Raw genomic sequence first — 15,990 nt, 5'->3', positions numbered from 1 at the left:
TTTTAAGCAAATATAAGTGTTTAATAATATGTGTAGGCTGGTGTATCTAGACAAATAATGACAATATAGTGAGACGCTGTTCTCAGAATGGGACAAGTCATAGTTTAAAAATGTTTTTATAGCGACTTATAACTGCATTAAAGTGATTTATTTTTGTTGAATATATAAATACTTTCATTAATAATAAACTAGGAAGGAGTGTCTTCTTTTGTGTTAAATTCATTCTGACCAGAAGTCATCTTTTAAACATTGTGATCTAATATAAGCTTGACTGAACATGGTTTGTGGTGCATATGTATGTGGCTCTGAGGCTGAGCGATGGTCTCGATGGGCCACTTACTCATGGGGTCAGCAGGGGGGTTCTCACACAGCTCAGTCTTAGCCTCTCCGTTGGGCCTCTCACTGGGCTTCTGGGACAAACGTGACGACATTGTCGCAGCTGTGACCACAGCCTTGAAGCTACGCTTCCTCTTCTGCACGTTCATCTCCGGGTGGAAGATAATGATGTACACCTTGGGCATGTAGAGCATGCCCAGTGCTACCGAGGCACTGAGGTTCATGGAGATGGTCAGGGTGGTGGTCTGAATGTACAGCTGGAACAAAGCACAGACAGGTAAAAGCCATTTTAGTGCAGAAACAGTTTGAATTCCTTGTGGCATAAACTTTAATTTGACATCTTTTAAAAAATGCGTTCAAATGTGGAGAAGCATTTAAATTCCAATCAAGAAAAAAGAGGGACATACAGCTATGATGGCTAAACATCTGTAGCTAATTACAGAACAGTCACACTGTTGAGCACAGCAATGAGGCAATACCTAATAATAACCATGCCTGATAACACGATATGAGCATCCAGTGAAAAACGGTCACTGGTCGTCCTTTTTCCAAACCTGGAGACAAGAAAAATCCCTTGACGCAAGAGCTTGCATCATCAGGAGATATATTTGTTTGATTTACGAGTAAGATGTAAAACTTCCTGGTAGGAGCTGATAGTTTAATTAAATAACAAAATTCCTGTTTTAACGATTTAACATTATTATCAGATACTTAGGTGGTCTGTATATTTGCTGTGTGTAGCTGAGGGGAAAGGAGCATCCATGCGCACAGTAACATAATCCAGCAGCATTTATTAAAGCCTGACCTGCAGCAACTCACTCAAGTCAAAGACGGTTCAAGCGTATTAATGACAAGAGCGGAAGCATCACCGTGACTTCAAAATGTCCTCACATGGCCTCTTTCACTCTAATCCCCACTGTAGGCTCGGACCCTCGACTATTGACCATGACTGGGACATGTTGTCGTCACCTTTGTTTTACCTTTATATCACTTGTTTTATTTCACCACTCAGGCATTCATCAAACCAAATGTGGGGGATTCAAGCCATGAAAAGACTTTTGGACTTAACACAGATAACTTGATGGAATCAGTTTGAATTAAACAATTGGATTTTTAATTACATTTTTGACACGTTTGTTGATTTGCGATGCAACGTGTGCAAACCTAACAACCTGCTGAAGCAGAAGACCTGCAGAGCCAATGCAGGAGGTAGCTATCATACAGGGGGGGGTATAGTCCAAAAATATTGAGATTTGGATTTGGGGATTATGTTATTATGGTGTTGATGACAGCAGTAAGAAGATGACCGTGGTAAGCAAGGTCTCAAAAATCTGTGACATAGCCACCACCGAAATCCACCTTAATCCATCACTGTGAAGCCCACACATACAGATATGCCAATGTGTCTTGTAGCTGGTGTGTAAGCTGCAAAGGGTTCAATTTAAACTACATTTACACAAGTTCCATCTGATATAGAGTGGTAACATTTATTTTCATGTAAAAAGTACTTTTTAAATATAAATATTACCTACATTCATTTCAGGCTATTCAAGCTAAAGTAGCTAACAAAAATGTACGGCCAGTAAGCCACTGTGGTCACACAGAAACACCAGAAATGAACAACAAACTAAAAGTGCATCAGTCGGGTCACAAATGTTGACTATTTGTTTCACATGCTGCCATCTAACATGCATTATTTACACACTGGCTTTAGACTGACGACCACAAACTGTCAAATATTGATAACATTTATAACCAGACTCCAGCAGTTTTTGTTACTGCTCCATACAAAATGTTTGAAACAGTGGCAACAGGAGTAGATCATCAATGACTTGACTTTTTTTCCTTTATAGCTCATTTAACAGTAACTTGATAATAGAAGATTAAGACTTGAGACCTCTGCAATCTACAGCCTGTGAGCATCTTCTTCCTCCTCTCACGCTTCCTGAAGCTGGGCACATTCTAATACAGAATACAATAAAAGACTAAGCACTGTATCTGCAGTGTACGGCAGGTCTGGGTTTGTTTTTTTGTTTTTTTTGCAAGCAGTGGAGTGCCGCCTGTGAGAGGCTCTCACTGCTTTAAGTGGTAAGATCATTCATAAGATTACCATTCATGTGAGCCTCACACTCGTACATTCTCTTTTCATGACATTCCTTTTCAGAGGTTACGTAATTGTCAAAGTGTTATTGTGAGCTTACATAACCCAGATCACGCTATGATTCAGGTTAACCTGGATAGCCTATAGTGACTTCATTAAAAAGGATTTCACAAAGTGAATAGTGAAGTCAGTAATTCAGGAGACACACGAGAGCCTGTTATTTGATTTAAGGGTCTTTGATGAGAAAGAATCACTTCAAGAGGGGACATTACTATTTCAAGAGCACGTTAGCCATGGCTCCTCACTAATCTACTGCACTTGAAAGCATCAGATGTCACTTACATGCAGCCTTCCAGTCAGCCACTGGTAATGTGGACGGGGAGAGGATACAACCGTAAGCACATTAGCCACCACAGAGTATCTGCAGAGCAGCAAAATGCTCACTGATACACTGAGAGGAAGAAATGTCACCATTTGCATAGAGTTTTTCCCTGGTAAACATCACGACTAATGGTAATTTCTTTCATACAAGACTCATTTACATGCCACTCATGCTTTTGTCTTCCAATCTCCACCAATCACCCGCCTGCCTGATATCATCAACATGCCAATACACTCAACTGCTTCCTCCTCCCGCTATCCCCTCCCGCTAGTCTGTAGAGAGCAGCATCACAGGCAGTCATCTGGCTGGTGCACCATGCATTAATAACTGTATGAATATCACAATGCTATCGGTGCACTCGGTGCTGTGTCGCTCTAAGCGGGGGGGAGCACAGAGATGTTGTGCCTTCTCTGAGAATCTTGAGCTGCAAATTTGCAGCTTTTACCATTAGATATCGAGGCGGGTGATCAAAGTACTGAAAGACGTACAACGTGGTGTCAAATATAATCACTGGTGGATCTCCGCCCAGTGCTGCGTTTCCATGTTTGGCAGTTGGTAACCTGTTTGGTATCCATAGCAACACTTCAGAGTTTGGTGCGAGCAACTTAACACAGCTGGAATAAGCTTTTAATGAGATTCTGATGCGTTAGACACTGCAATGCTGACCCTATCACAACTGATTTATTGACCACGCAGGAGAACTGATTCGGGAGCAAAGGCACAATGAGCATTAGGTGCTTGCTCATATATATCACAGACAAAAACACACACACAAATAAATATGTGTAGGTTTACAGGCTTTCACTCCCTGTAATGCAGCTAGACAAACACAGGCACGCACACACAAACCAAACTAAAATCTTTTTCTTCCTGTCTCTAATCAGCGAGAAAGGGTTTTTCTGTGCCTCTCTACGAGCTTGACCCAAATTCGTAGCCCCTCTCACCCACCACTCGAATGTTTAGCTTGTCACAGAACATTCATAATTAATTTCTGTTGCTTTAACATAAATAAATACATGAAGTCATTTTCATGACTGCTTGGCAACTCTCTATTTATAGCCAGCGTGATGATTTATTAACGTCCTCATCAGGAATCAAATGTTTGATTTTGAGATTTTACATCTCATTGACAAGAAAAATGCCGACAGCTAGCCACAACAAACGGCATGTTTTTCCATTAGACAAAAAGCTGTTGAGGGTAATTCTCATAATTACGCCCACAAGGGATATACTTATTGCAAGAGCAATTGAGTTGGGTGTAGTTCAGTTGTGGATAGTTTGTATAAATGCATACAGAGAAGGACTTGATTCTGTAAGCGACAATTAGGATGCTCTCTGCCCCATTAGAGAGTGCCTTCAATAATGGATCCAGAGTATTTGAAGTCTCCTCTCAACTACCTGCATGTCTCTTGTTGTTTTGGGTGGCCTACTTTCTCGCCCGCCTCATGTCATGAATAACTCTGTCTGGCTTTTCGCTGCAAAATCCTATTCCATACTGGAGACAGCTCTCTGTGTGGATGGTCTTCCCTTTATTTGGACTCTACACGGGTGATCCTAATTTCTGGGCTTCAAAATTGGCACAGAAAGAGGCTATAAGACATAAAACCTGCTCTGCCTGTGTTAAGGCTCATGGGCCCATGTTTATCCAGGAAGTATCCTAGAGGAGGGAATAACTCCTTACCGTTCAGGCCTTGGCCTAAATTTGGAGCTCCAGCGATACTGTTTTGAAGAAAACAGTCATTTTCTGGCTGACCTAGTGTTGGAGCAGAGGAGAACACATACTGTGTCTGCAGGAAGCAATGTTATGCTTTTTTTTTCCAAACAAGGAAAAAAAAAGGTTGCCAAAATGATGATTTTGTCACAGGGCGGATTCAGGGGTGGGGGCCAAGGAGGCAGTGAAATCTAAATGGCCCCAGTTCCAAACCCTGACCCCTATCCTGTCAGTAGCTTCTTTTTTTGTCACTTATAAATATGTGAATATTCAGATTTTAAAAACATTTCTAAACTTTCTAACAATGGGCCTGAAAAAAAGAACCATTTGCTAAATGTCAACAAGGTGTTACTGAAACCTGCTCCCTAATGTATCAGGAAAAGAAACCTCATTATGTAGTTGTTGGTTACACTTTGCTTTCTCATCTTTTAGAGGAAGATTCCCAGACCACCAAGGCATCTTGCCTAAGCCTGCACATCGTACTTGTTCATTTCTAATCTATTTATATGTGCAAATAGATAGACTAAAGAAATTATTTTGTATTATATTTTGTATAACTTTTAGCCTTTCTAACTAATAAGTCCTGAAATCTCGGTCTGTCAGTCTATCACTCACAATTTCTTGAGATTACCTTTCATCTTGTCGGCTTCACACTTGGCATGTGTAGCGTTCAGGGCCCAAGGAAGTGCACTGTTGAGTTTGATGTGACTTGGACACTTCAATATTAATGAATTTTAAATAAAGAGGCGACCAGAGCTCTGTGGCAGCAGCGTGAGACTAATGAAATTAAGTCACATTTTGGTTCAGGGCAACTGGGCGTTCATAACAACTCACGTTTAAAATTAAATAACTGCAGGTCACTTATACAGCTTCAGAAACAAAGCTGCAACCAACATCACAGCATGCAAAGCAGACAGCTCCTTCCAAACAGACAGGTTTAGAGTGGACCCAGCACTCGTACATATAAAAGCTACAAATAAAAAGTGTGCTACTTTCTGCACGACAGCTTTTCAGCCTTGTCAAATTGTCTAAACCACAACTGAAAACTACAGCATGTTATCACAACTCCTACTTAGCAGCTGAGTGGTTTAAAACAGGGTCAGGCTTTCTCCTGCTTGATAAAAAAAAAAAATAGAAGCTGGTGGTCATGGTATATTCTTGATCTTGAGGGATGTTCTACATCGATTTTGAAATAAAAACTGCAACCTGTCTGTCTTTGCACTACACTTGACCAATTTTACTTAGTTTAGTTTTTGCCTGCACTTTGCCTCTGGTGCAGTCTGCTGCAGGCTTCAAGCATAAAACTGATGGGCCTAGAAATTTCACATTACTTTAGAAGACTCCACATCTCTGCAGGAAGTGTCAGGTTGAACTCCTGTCAAGTGCATTTGTTTGCAGAGAGACAAGAGGATTATAAGTTGCAATTTTCGTTTAACCTGAAAGATGGAGTGAGAAGGGTTTCGCAAGTACAGTTTGTCATTGCTAATGATACTTGGCAGGATTGTCCATCTTTGAGAAGTTCATGTGGGTGCAGGACACGTCTTACAAGAGCCTAAGTGGTTTCCAGACATGTACGTCAATTTTATTTATTTATTATGTGAGTTTCATTGTATATTGTGTGAGTTTTCGTGACACGATGTTCTCTTTTAAAGTGTGACTCTTGTGGGTGTTTTACTTGAACATTTCGTAGCCTCACGGAAAGTGTTTCATCATTTCATCTGTTGTTCTGTTTGCTGGTTCTCATGTTCATTGAATGTATCCTTTAAATATATTTCGTGACTGATTCATTGGTTGACCAACTAGGGCAGACTAATTGATATTGGTATTGATATTGGCAGAGGGAGAGACATTAGCTCTGTGCCCTTAAACATGACATTTTGTGGATGTACACAATGGGCACTCTAGCCCATTGAGCTTTAAACCACTACTTACTGTATTAGATCTGAGATATTTCTCCAGCATGAGTGCATGTTTCTCTACATATTCATCTATACGTCCTATTGAATGTTGTATTGTTGTCTGTGGTGATGAAAGACCTTATAGTATTTTGTACAATATTTTTGTATGTATTTATTATGATATTTACTATGTATGGTATACATGGTATGGTATTTAAGATGGCAACACTGTATCTATCAGAATTCATAAAGTCCTTTACCAGGAGCTTTCTAGGTGTGAGGATGTTTTTGCAACCATCAATTTCTTTTTACGGGATGTGCATCTTGTTCCACTTTTGGTTACGCACTCATAGGAAACAAACTGTATATTAACAATATTTCTAGCCTTTTACAAATGTCTCAGGTGTGTGATTGTTTAAGAGTGTGCGTTGAAGTGACTCAAACGCCTGCAGTTTGTTTTCATAAGTGATTTGATCTCTTGGCCCGAGGACAGATGAATTTTGGTGCTGGTGACTCTCACAGTCATTAACTTGAGAGTGTTGAGTAGTTGACTGAGCACACGCAGGTGCGGATGAGGCGGACGGCGGGGGGTGGGGGGTGTTTGTGTGTGTTTGTGTGTGTGTGTGTGTGTGTGTGTGTGTGTGTGTGTGTGTGTGTGTGGGGGGGGGTGCTCTGTGATCTTTTGCTACCGTTTCCACACGGATTCCCTCAACATGAGTTTGAATGGGCGAACCAGAGGGAGGGGGAGGGAGGCACAGGTGTGGAAAATATGGGCATCTAAATGGTGCTTAGTTAAAAGAAACTCACAACTTCTACTGCAACACAATGTAGCAAAACAACACGAGGCCGTACACGCAGCTTTTCTCTTTTATTATAATTGGAAACTGGCATCATATCATTTCAGAGTCTTTTGATAGTGGACAACCTGCGGTGAGAGAGATTACTCCAATCTGTGTGGGTGTTGAGCCACATCTGCACATAAAAACCCAATAGGGCAAAGAACGTTAAATGAGGATATAGTCAAAACTATCACATTCAGCCTCCAGTAGTTTATTTATATGCAGGTCTGCAAACAAAAAACATACAACATCAATCCTATTTATCACCTAATGACACTATTTTTTTTATAAATTTGTATTTTGTTCCATTATTTTAGTGAAGTATTCATGACGGAGTCTTATTCCCCAGTAAATATAGTTGTAGCAGAAACAGATGTGAGGAATGTGTGCTGAAACCCTCAGCATAAACAAGCTGAAATGATGGATAACATGGCCTCACTTCACCTTAACTACACTGCAGCTCTGGCAAAAGGATGTTATGAAGACATGCAAAGGCACTTCGCACCAGCAGTGGCTGGGGAGTGTGGAGAAATGCACCCGCAAAGGCCATTACAGCAGGAAAATGTGGTGTGAACTGGAGGTGAGCTTGAGTGCAGGAGCTGGTGTGAAGAAAGAGTTAACTGCATAAAGGGGAAACATAAACACATTACTGCTTCGCTCGTCACCAGGAGTAACATAATGAACTCCTAATCGCTGCTGAGGGTGTAATTCATCTATGAAATCAGCAGCAAACTGAGATGAGGAAAATCAGCTTCTGATCCATCTCAGGCGGTAGCTTAGCAGGAAGGATATTGAACGGTGTGCCTCTCAAAAGGTTAGGAGTAACACTTTCCTGTCAGCATCGATGTCCTGTCAGTGGAAAATTTCCCCCTCCGCTCCGTCTTGTACCTTGGCCTGCCGTGCAGCACGCGCAACTTATGAGTCCGGCAGATGAATGCATCTGTATTCTGCCCAGCGCTGGTGAGATAAGCAATGACTAGCACAGAAGGTCAAAATGTCATATTCTCAATCAACTCCAGTAGCACCCAATGTCAAATGCTTTGTTGAGTGGAGTGCAGCTGTCAGGAGATGGAATGTGTTGAATCAAACTTCTATTTACCCCCCCACCCCCATTTCTCCCTGGCTTCCTCCTCCTTCATCTCCTCACCCTCCTCTTCATCCACCTCCTCAACCCGCTTGTCTCCCTCTGCTGAACAAGGCATGATGGTATATGATGCCTGTGAGAGCTAAGATAATGGCATCTAGATCTGCGGGCACCCCCATCCGTATTACTCCTCAGGCATTTCAGGATTCTGTTCCTGAACATCAACTCTTCCTCCGCCTTTACTGTAGATGCCTATTTTTGTCTGCGATGTCCTAGTGTGGGTTTCCTTGCACCATGTGAAAAGGAAATCAAAAGAAATTGAACCAATAACTGCACATGCGTGTGTGTGAGCCCTCTTTATGTTCTGATTGTGTTTTCGTTTTGCATTTGTACAAATATGCATGTGTGCATGTGTTTGGACAAGATAAAAACAGGGCTGAAGCAATGAAAGGGAAATTTGTGAGAGGAGTGAGAGACAGACAAAGAAAAGGGTGGTGACGGAGAGGGAGAGAGAAAGCAACAGAGAAAAAAATGACTCACCTTCTCTGCCGACTGGGCTGTGCCAAAGAAAATTGGGATGAAGGCCAACCACACTATACAAGTGGTGTACATAGTGAAGCCAATGGGCTTGGCTTCATTGAAGTCTTCCGGTACGTCCCGTGTCTTGATGGCGTAGATGGTGCAGGTCACCATCAACAAGATGCTGTAGCCCAGTGAACAAATGATCTGAAGGTCTGTGATGTCACACTTCAGCACGCCGCGGGCCAACTTGGGGTTGATGGTTTTCTGCTCATCGTAATCGATGATGGTGTTTGGTGGGTCCACGGCGAACCACACCAGCACGCCCAGCAGCTGCACACAGATCAGACTGGAAGTGATGGCGATCTGGGAGGTGGGACTGATGAATCTCGGGGCCGTGACCGTCTGCTTGCCCTGCTCGAAGATACGGTAGATGCGGTTTGTCTTGGTGAGCAGCGCGGCATAGCTGATGCACATGCCCAGGCCCAGGAAGATCCTCCTGAAGGCGCACACGGCCACGTCTGGCTTGGCGATCATGAGGAAGGTGATGATGTAACACAGGAAGATACCCGTCAGCAGCACGTAGCTCAGCTCTCGGCCCGACGCTCGCACGATGGGTGTGTCATTGTAGCGCACGAATGTTGCCATGACGAAGATGGTGGCAATGATTCCAAGCATGGCCAGGAAGACGGGGATTATTGCCCATGGTGAGTGCCACTCCAGCTTGACAATGGGGATGGGCTGGCAGGCGGTTCTGTTGGGGTTGGGCCTCATGTTATAGGCACACAGTCTGCAGGAAGTCTCGTCGTACTGGTACTGGTAACCATCACAGAGCTCACAGTGCCAGCAGCATGGCATGCCCTTTACCCTCTTTTTCCTCTCTCCAGTCCTGCAGGGCAGACTGCACACAGAGATGGGCACATCCTGCTCCCCATCTGGCCACTGAAGCTCCTCCAGCTGGGAGAGAGAGATGACACAGCGCGAGAAGACAGTGTTAGTAACAGGCAGATAAACCAGAGATACCAAAAGAGATAAGCAACCAGCAACAATGTGGATAGTGAAAAATACCTAACTTTTACATTAACTGGCCACTAGTTAATATAACTATTACCTTCTTTGCAAAAACAAGGAACAATGCAATCAAAAAAGCACAAAGAATTTAAGGCAGTCAAAAAACGATTAACCTAATACAGTGCAATATCTCTCCTGCCAATTTCTTAGAGGGATTGCCTTTGTCTAATACTTGAAAGTAATTGAAATCCCCATGGCAACGCAGCTTACCTTTGTTCGGTGAAATAAAAATAAAGAAATATGAAATGCAAAAGACATTATGTTTTAATACAGGAGCCAGTGAGGTATGAAATATGTGATGAGAAGGAGAGAGAATGGGATTTGGGATTGCAAAATGCCTCATTTGGATTTTGCAGAGCTATTTCTATTTATGATCCTGCCATCAAAATAAAAAAGTGCAGTATACAGATGCACTGAAGAACGATCTGGATCCCCGATCCAAAAACACCCCGAGGTGTTTCATGATTTAAGCTCAAACTGTAGTTTTAATGTACAACTTGGCCCGAAAAGTCATGAAGAAATTGAATTTTTTAGGGCTCTTACATATTCTGGTAGGGAGTTAAAAAAAGCTTTAATAAAACTCGGAGCAGATCTTTTGATTTATTATGAACGTGTACTGATCCATGGCTTTAAAAGCACCAGAAGATTAAAGATGCATGGCTTAGGCAGTTTCACAGAAATATACAGTATCAGTGATTACACCAAAGTAAATTAATTAATTAAAATGTAGAAAACTGTTAACTGTCCGTCAGCAGACAGTGAGCTTAGCTTAACATGAAGACTGGAAACAAGAGGAAGGGTAAAACAAACACATCTAAAAGTCACTGAGATTTCACCCCTGCACGTTTGTATTTTAGTTTGTTTGTAAGCAAGATTACGCAATAACAACTGCACGGATTTCCATGAAACTGTTTACAGGATTAGTACGGTACAGTCATGGAAGGACCAAATACATTTTGGTGCAAATCTGTAACAATGGACTGACTTAAAAATTGCAGCTTTCTCAAAATTTTCCCAGGGAATAATTAATGGATCCTGATTTAAAAACATCAGGTATATTTTGGTAGTCAATATCATTTAATATGCAAAATTTGGTGCAGTTTGATTGAATTTAAATGGACTGTTGGGCTCTAGTGGAAGTATGTGCTCAACTGAGGGACACACTAGTTAGTGACTGTTATCTTCCACATGATTAGCCCATACAGAAACTGACTGCTGATTGCCTGGCAATGTCACGATGATAGCGTGACTCCAGGAAGACTCCAAGAAATAGTCTGTCTCGTCCCCTGCAAAACCATAAATCTTTAACATAAAACATCAGCAGATAAAACTTCTCCAGGTACAAGAACCATCACATATAACATGAGTACAGTTAAGGACAAAAATAGAATAGCCTCCTCAAAATGTGACAGCTTCCTATAATTGCAGATACAAAGGTGCAGGTTTACACACACACACAAACACACACGCATGCACGCACACACGCATGCACGCACACACACATACACACACACACATGCACACACCCCTCTATGACAAATGTGTTGTTTCTGTGGTGTCTGTGTAGATTATCATCTGCCATTTATCTGGGGGCATGAAGGTGCCATTTGTTATTTGGACAATAAATGGTGCTCTCTGGAAAACCTCCCGATTACACACAGTGTGGAAACAGTAATGAGACCAAACGCTCTGTTTCCATGGAGACCAGAAGCAAGATTTTTGACACCTTGGACTCGTATGGCTGCTATAGTTTTCATTTGGGTTTTGCTGTAGCTGATCATTTTACAGTTAATTTGAGCTTTCGCGAGCTGGGATGGTCTCATAGTGAACTTTATGGGAGATGGCAAAGTACATCAGGAACCTTTAAATTAGATTTCTCTTTATGTGTTAGTGAACAAGGTAATGTCTATTGCATCGGAATATAATTGTATTGTAACAGCATTTGGTTTGTAATCACACTAAAACAGAATGAAGCACTAAACTGCAGCAGTACACATTGTTCCACCTGTGCTATCAAATCCCTTCAACTGAATTTAATTCTTCTGATCCAGGGCACTATTATGCAAATGTTAACTCATCTGTATGTAAATGTCATGTTTTGCTTTTATTATAATCTGAGTTCCATTGAAAAACATAAATATTCCAGCTCAGGTGTCATTCTATCATCGAATATGTGTAATTTTCAGCCAGCGCTGCCCCAACCACTAATATTGTAGTAGAAGTATTTTTTTTTTTTACAGGTGAATCAAAGTTACTTAAGGATTTCATGAAATGAAAAACGACTTATCCATTCTGTTACCCCATGGGTTCCACTCCTATCATTTGGAAATGCCAAAAATGAAATTACATTTTCACTTATTTTTGTAATAAAATCCTTGGAGTACCTAGAGCTTTCCATATGATTTATCTTTCACTCTGGGGTGCACTTTAAATTTCAATTTTTGGATCATAGATTTTGAGTTTCATCGTGTACAGTACAGTAAAACCCGCAGTAAAAGCTGCCGAGCAACAACTGTGACACGGGAGGTGTGTATTTAGGCATCAGTTTCTAACAGCATCAAAATCTTCAGCAGCTCCCTGCTGCCAAAGACTGATCATATATGGACTGACACTTGGGTTAAAAACATGTTCTTTTTCTCTTCCTCCCACTCTCCTTCACCGTCAGTCCTCCAACCTATGCAGTGGGAGAAGCGTGATCTTCAGCAACCGAGTGAGAGCAAGCCCTTTCTTTCTGCTTTCTTCTTTCTAATGTTGGGACTCTCAAATAAAGCCCTGTCCGAGGTTTTTGTTCTGCCCCAACATCCTTTTACAGGTAGAAACAGATTAATAGCACACAAAATGTATCACACTATAATTACTGCCTTTTATCCTTATTCACACTCTGAGATTAAAATCTGTTGTAGGTTTAATTGCATCGTTGTCGCTTCTTAAAAGCAGCTGTTTGGACCCTAATAACCTCTGAAAAAATTGTTTTTCAAGTACGACTAGAAACACTTAATTTGTGAAATAAAGTCTAAAGGTAACTCTATGTAGGAACATGGGATATGATTCAGCATTTGAATGTGAACCATCAACCAGACTGTGCTGTGTGTCTGAACATGTTAACTGCTGGAGGACAACACTACACCTGATGGCTTTTTAAAGAGTTATCTGCTGGGTTAAAAGCAACACTTTGTTTTTCTTGCTAAATTGCACAAACAGATTAATTTTCTGCATCTAATATGCATCAATTAGAATGTAAGTAAAGCCTGTCTGCAGCTGAGTGCTCTCTGTATTTGAGATGCAAATGATATGCACCTCCTTGTCACATAAGACATTTCAATTTTGGAAAACACATAAAGCCATCAGGTGGCTTCAAGTGAATCTTTTGCATCACTGAGTGTTGATTCCCTGTTTAGACACAAGCATACAAACAACATTTTACACCATTCGGGCTCCTGGTATTTGAAAACTGTCATACCCTGAGCTGAAGCGTCTCCACCCACTGTCCTACCATCTTGTACTCTGGGGTGGAGGAATTGGTCATCTGGAACTGGAACAGGTCATAGCGTCCTGGAGCATCGCCATTCTTATTAAACACAACAGAGGTGCCGGCGCTGCCTGTACATAGCAGGAGAGAGGACACAAAAGGACAGCAGAAGAGAAAGGTGTTAGAGGCTGATGTTAGAGGGTAAAACACCTCCTGTAATATGAGAAAAACATGAACTTTTAACCCCTTGCCTTTCGTTGTGTGGTAGCCCACACGTGGACAACATAAAGGATCTCAGTGTGTGTGCGTCTGTTCCTCCAAACATCGTGACCTACATGTTGAACCTTCATGATAATCTGCTGCAGGGAATCGGGCTCCCTACTGACCAACATAACTCTTCCTCACCTGCTTCCTATGCATCATCTTAGCTGCACAACGATGACAGGAGGAAAATATTTTCACATTCAAAACACGGTCAGATCTGTGGGCTCTCAGCTGCACTCTGAAATCAGAAATTGACCGCTGTTTACAATGAGCATGCACCTCCTTGGGTTAAAAGCAACGCATTTCAGTCACGCAGTGGACAACAGGAGATGTAGCGAGGATAAACAGGTCAGCTAAAGCATCATATGGTCCCCATCTGCTCTCAGCGTGGAGCAGCCTGTGTCAAGCCGAGCCCCGAAGATTTCACTAATTAGCTCAGAGAGGACTGCAGACACCTGAAACATACGCACGAGGAAAGAAAAAAATATAGTAATAGAGTTTTTTAAGTGTGTAGCTGTGCAAGCTCTCAGTCCTCGGATGTGACTACACTAATATGTGTGGATGTGTGCAGGTTAATTCAATAAAACAATCCTCATGGCTGCATTATGAGTGCAAGAAGGTGTTTTAAGATGCCACTCAACATGAGCTCCCCCTCGCAGCAGTGAATGTGGAAAAGCATTAATGGGAACAATGGTTGTGCTTTATTTTATACATAAAACAAAGGGCTGAGCTGCTGCAAGTCTTTTCACCTTGGCACAGCATACAGTAGTTCATCAGCACAAATGGAGATACCATTTTTGAAATGGGACGGGGGAGTCTGATAACACTTAGCATGGGAATTAAGTACTTTAATAGCTCTGGCTATAAAAAGTGTAGAGAAGGGAGCAGCAGCATACGTCCAAAACACTTTTGGGAACGTGTTGTCTTTTGTATCTAGAACAGAGCTTGTGGCTTTCGGATGGAAGGCCACTAAACCTTTTCCTTATTTTTTCAGCCAAGAGGGAATTTCATCTCCCTCCATTTTTTTTCCAAGGACATTTGTCATTGAACATTGCACAAAAGTTTCAAGGCAAAAGACTTGTGAAACAAGAAAGGCGGAAATAGCGAATGAAAAAATCCTTCACAGGCCAGTGAGGCCAATTTAATAAAATGCTCAGTACGAGCAACCAAATTATTTTTTTCCCTGACTCTGTGACACTATTGTGCACTAACGTCAGCTGATAAGACTTAAAGCAGCCATTTCCATGATGATGCAGAGCCACACATCCCTCACTATCTTCTGTTATGCTAAGTGGCAGCAGACATATTCCATATTAACAATACAGAAATTGCACCACTGGAGTCATTTGAACCATCTGTCTTTTCATTTAAAAGTCAAGGACTATTTCATTGGAGCACATGTGTCAGCGCAGAACATGAAGCTGGACAAGTTTTCAAAATGAATTCAACTGTACTTAAGAAGCCTTTTTATTCGATCATTAATTAATTAGCCATAGCACTTATCCTTGTGAAGCCCCTGCAAAGCCCCTGTGAAGTCCATAGTGAAAAATGTTATGAAAACCAAACTAAAACTTGGCGGGTGGCAGCCAGCGTTCTGTCACTTCTGCTTCCACCGAACACACGGCCGACTTGTTGACACACTGTAAAAGGATGTTGACAAGGTATTGACTCATGGAAGCAATAACAGTGACAGGGTTACTATTCTTACTTCCCCCCCCCCAGCAAGGGAAAAATATAGCAGCTTATACGAATAACAAAAACACACACAGTTGCTCAGTTAAGTGACACGAGTGATTGGGCACTCGACGCTCTTCAGCTTTAGAGCAAATAATTAAGTGGTGTGTCTGTGTGCAGATAAAAAGGCATTAGAAATTCCCTCACATTTTCTGTTGGCTATTCAAGGGAACAAAATTGTCTGCGTATACACCTTAGTGAAACCGCGGTCTAAGATGAAAGATTCATGCATTTGCATGTGGCTCTGAACTAAGACATGACAAAAGTGCACGGCTGCTGTGCTGAGCAGTGTGGGTGGACTGGGGATCCACTGCTGTGTTTCTCTCGCATCATTATTCTCCCCTTTTTTTTCTGCTTCTCACTCCTCAGCTCTGTGACTCCGACACAGTGGGGAGATCAACAAAGGAGGCCTACACTCTTTCACTCTCAAACATACATTAGCGCTGGCACATACACAGGATAATGTGCGTGGTTCCAGTCCAAATGCAATAAGGGTCAGCGAGAAATGCCTGACGGAGTTGCAGGAGAGCAACATTCACTCGCTTGTGAAAAGGGCCGAGAATACAATGGCAAGACAGGGAG

General features: G+C 41.9%; 1 protein-coding gene across 3 annotated transcripts in view; it reads right to left on the bottom strand.

Moving 5' to 3' along the window:
• LOC109635286 (metabotropic glutamate receptor 7-like) overlaps positions 1 to 15,990 on the bottom strand; it is a 91,977-nt gene that overhangs the window by 3,592 nt on the left and 72,395 nt on the right. For all 3 annotated transcript variants that reach the window (XM_069526926.1, XM_020096383.2, XM_020096384.2), the window contains exons 7-9: positions 13,402 to 13,541; positions 8,892 to 9,827; positions 341 to 593 (exon numbers count right to left, since the gene is read on the bottom strand). In XM_069526926.1, coding sequence (XP_069383027.1) covers positions 341 to 593; positions 8,892 to 9,827; positions 13,402 to 13,541 — 1,329 coding nt within the window. The remainder of the gene's footprint in view (positions 1 to 340; positions 594 to 8,891; positions 9,828 to 13,401; positions 13,542 to 15,990) is intronic.

This window comes from Paralichthys olivaceus, chromosome 6, assembly GCF_024713975.1.
Source record: "Paralichthys olivaceus isolate ysfri-2021 chromosome 6, ASM2471397v2, whole genome shotgun sequence".
Taxonomy (NCBI): Eukaryota; Metazoa; Chordata; class Actinopteri; order Pleuronectiformes; family Paralichthyidae; genus Paralichthys; species Paralichthys olivaceus.
Note: the sequence above shows the minus strand (reverse complement) of the source record. Positions and strands in the feature narration are given on the sequence as shown.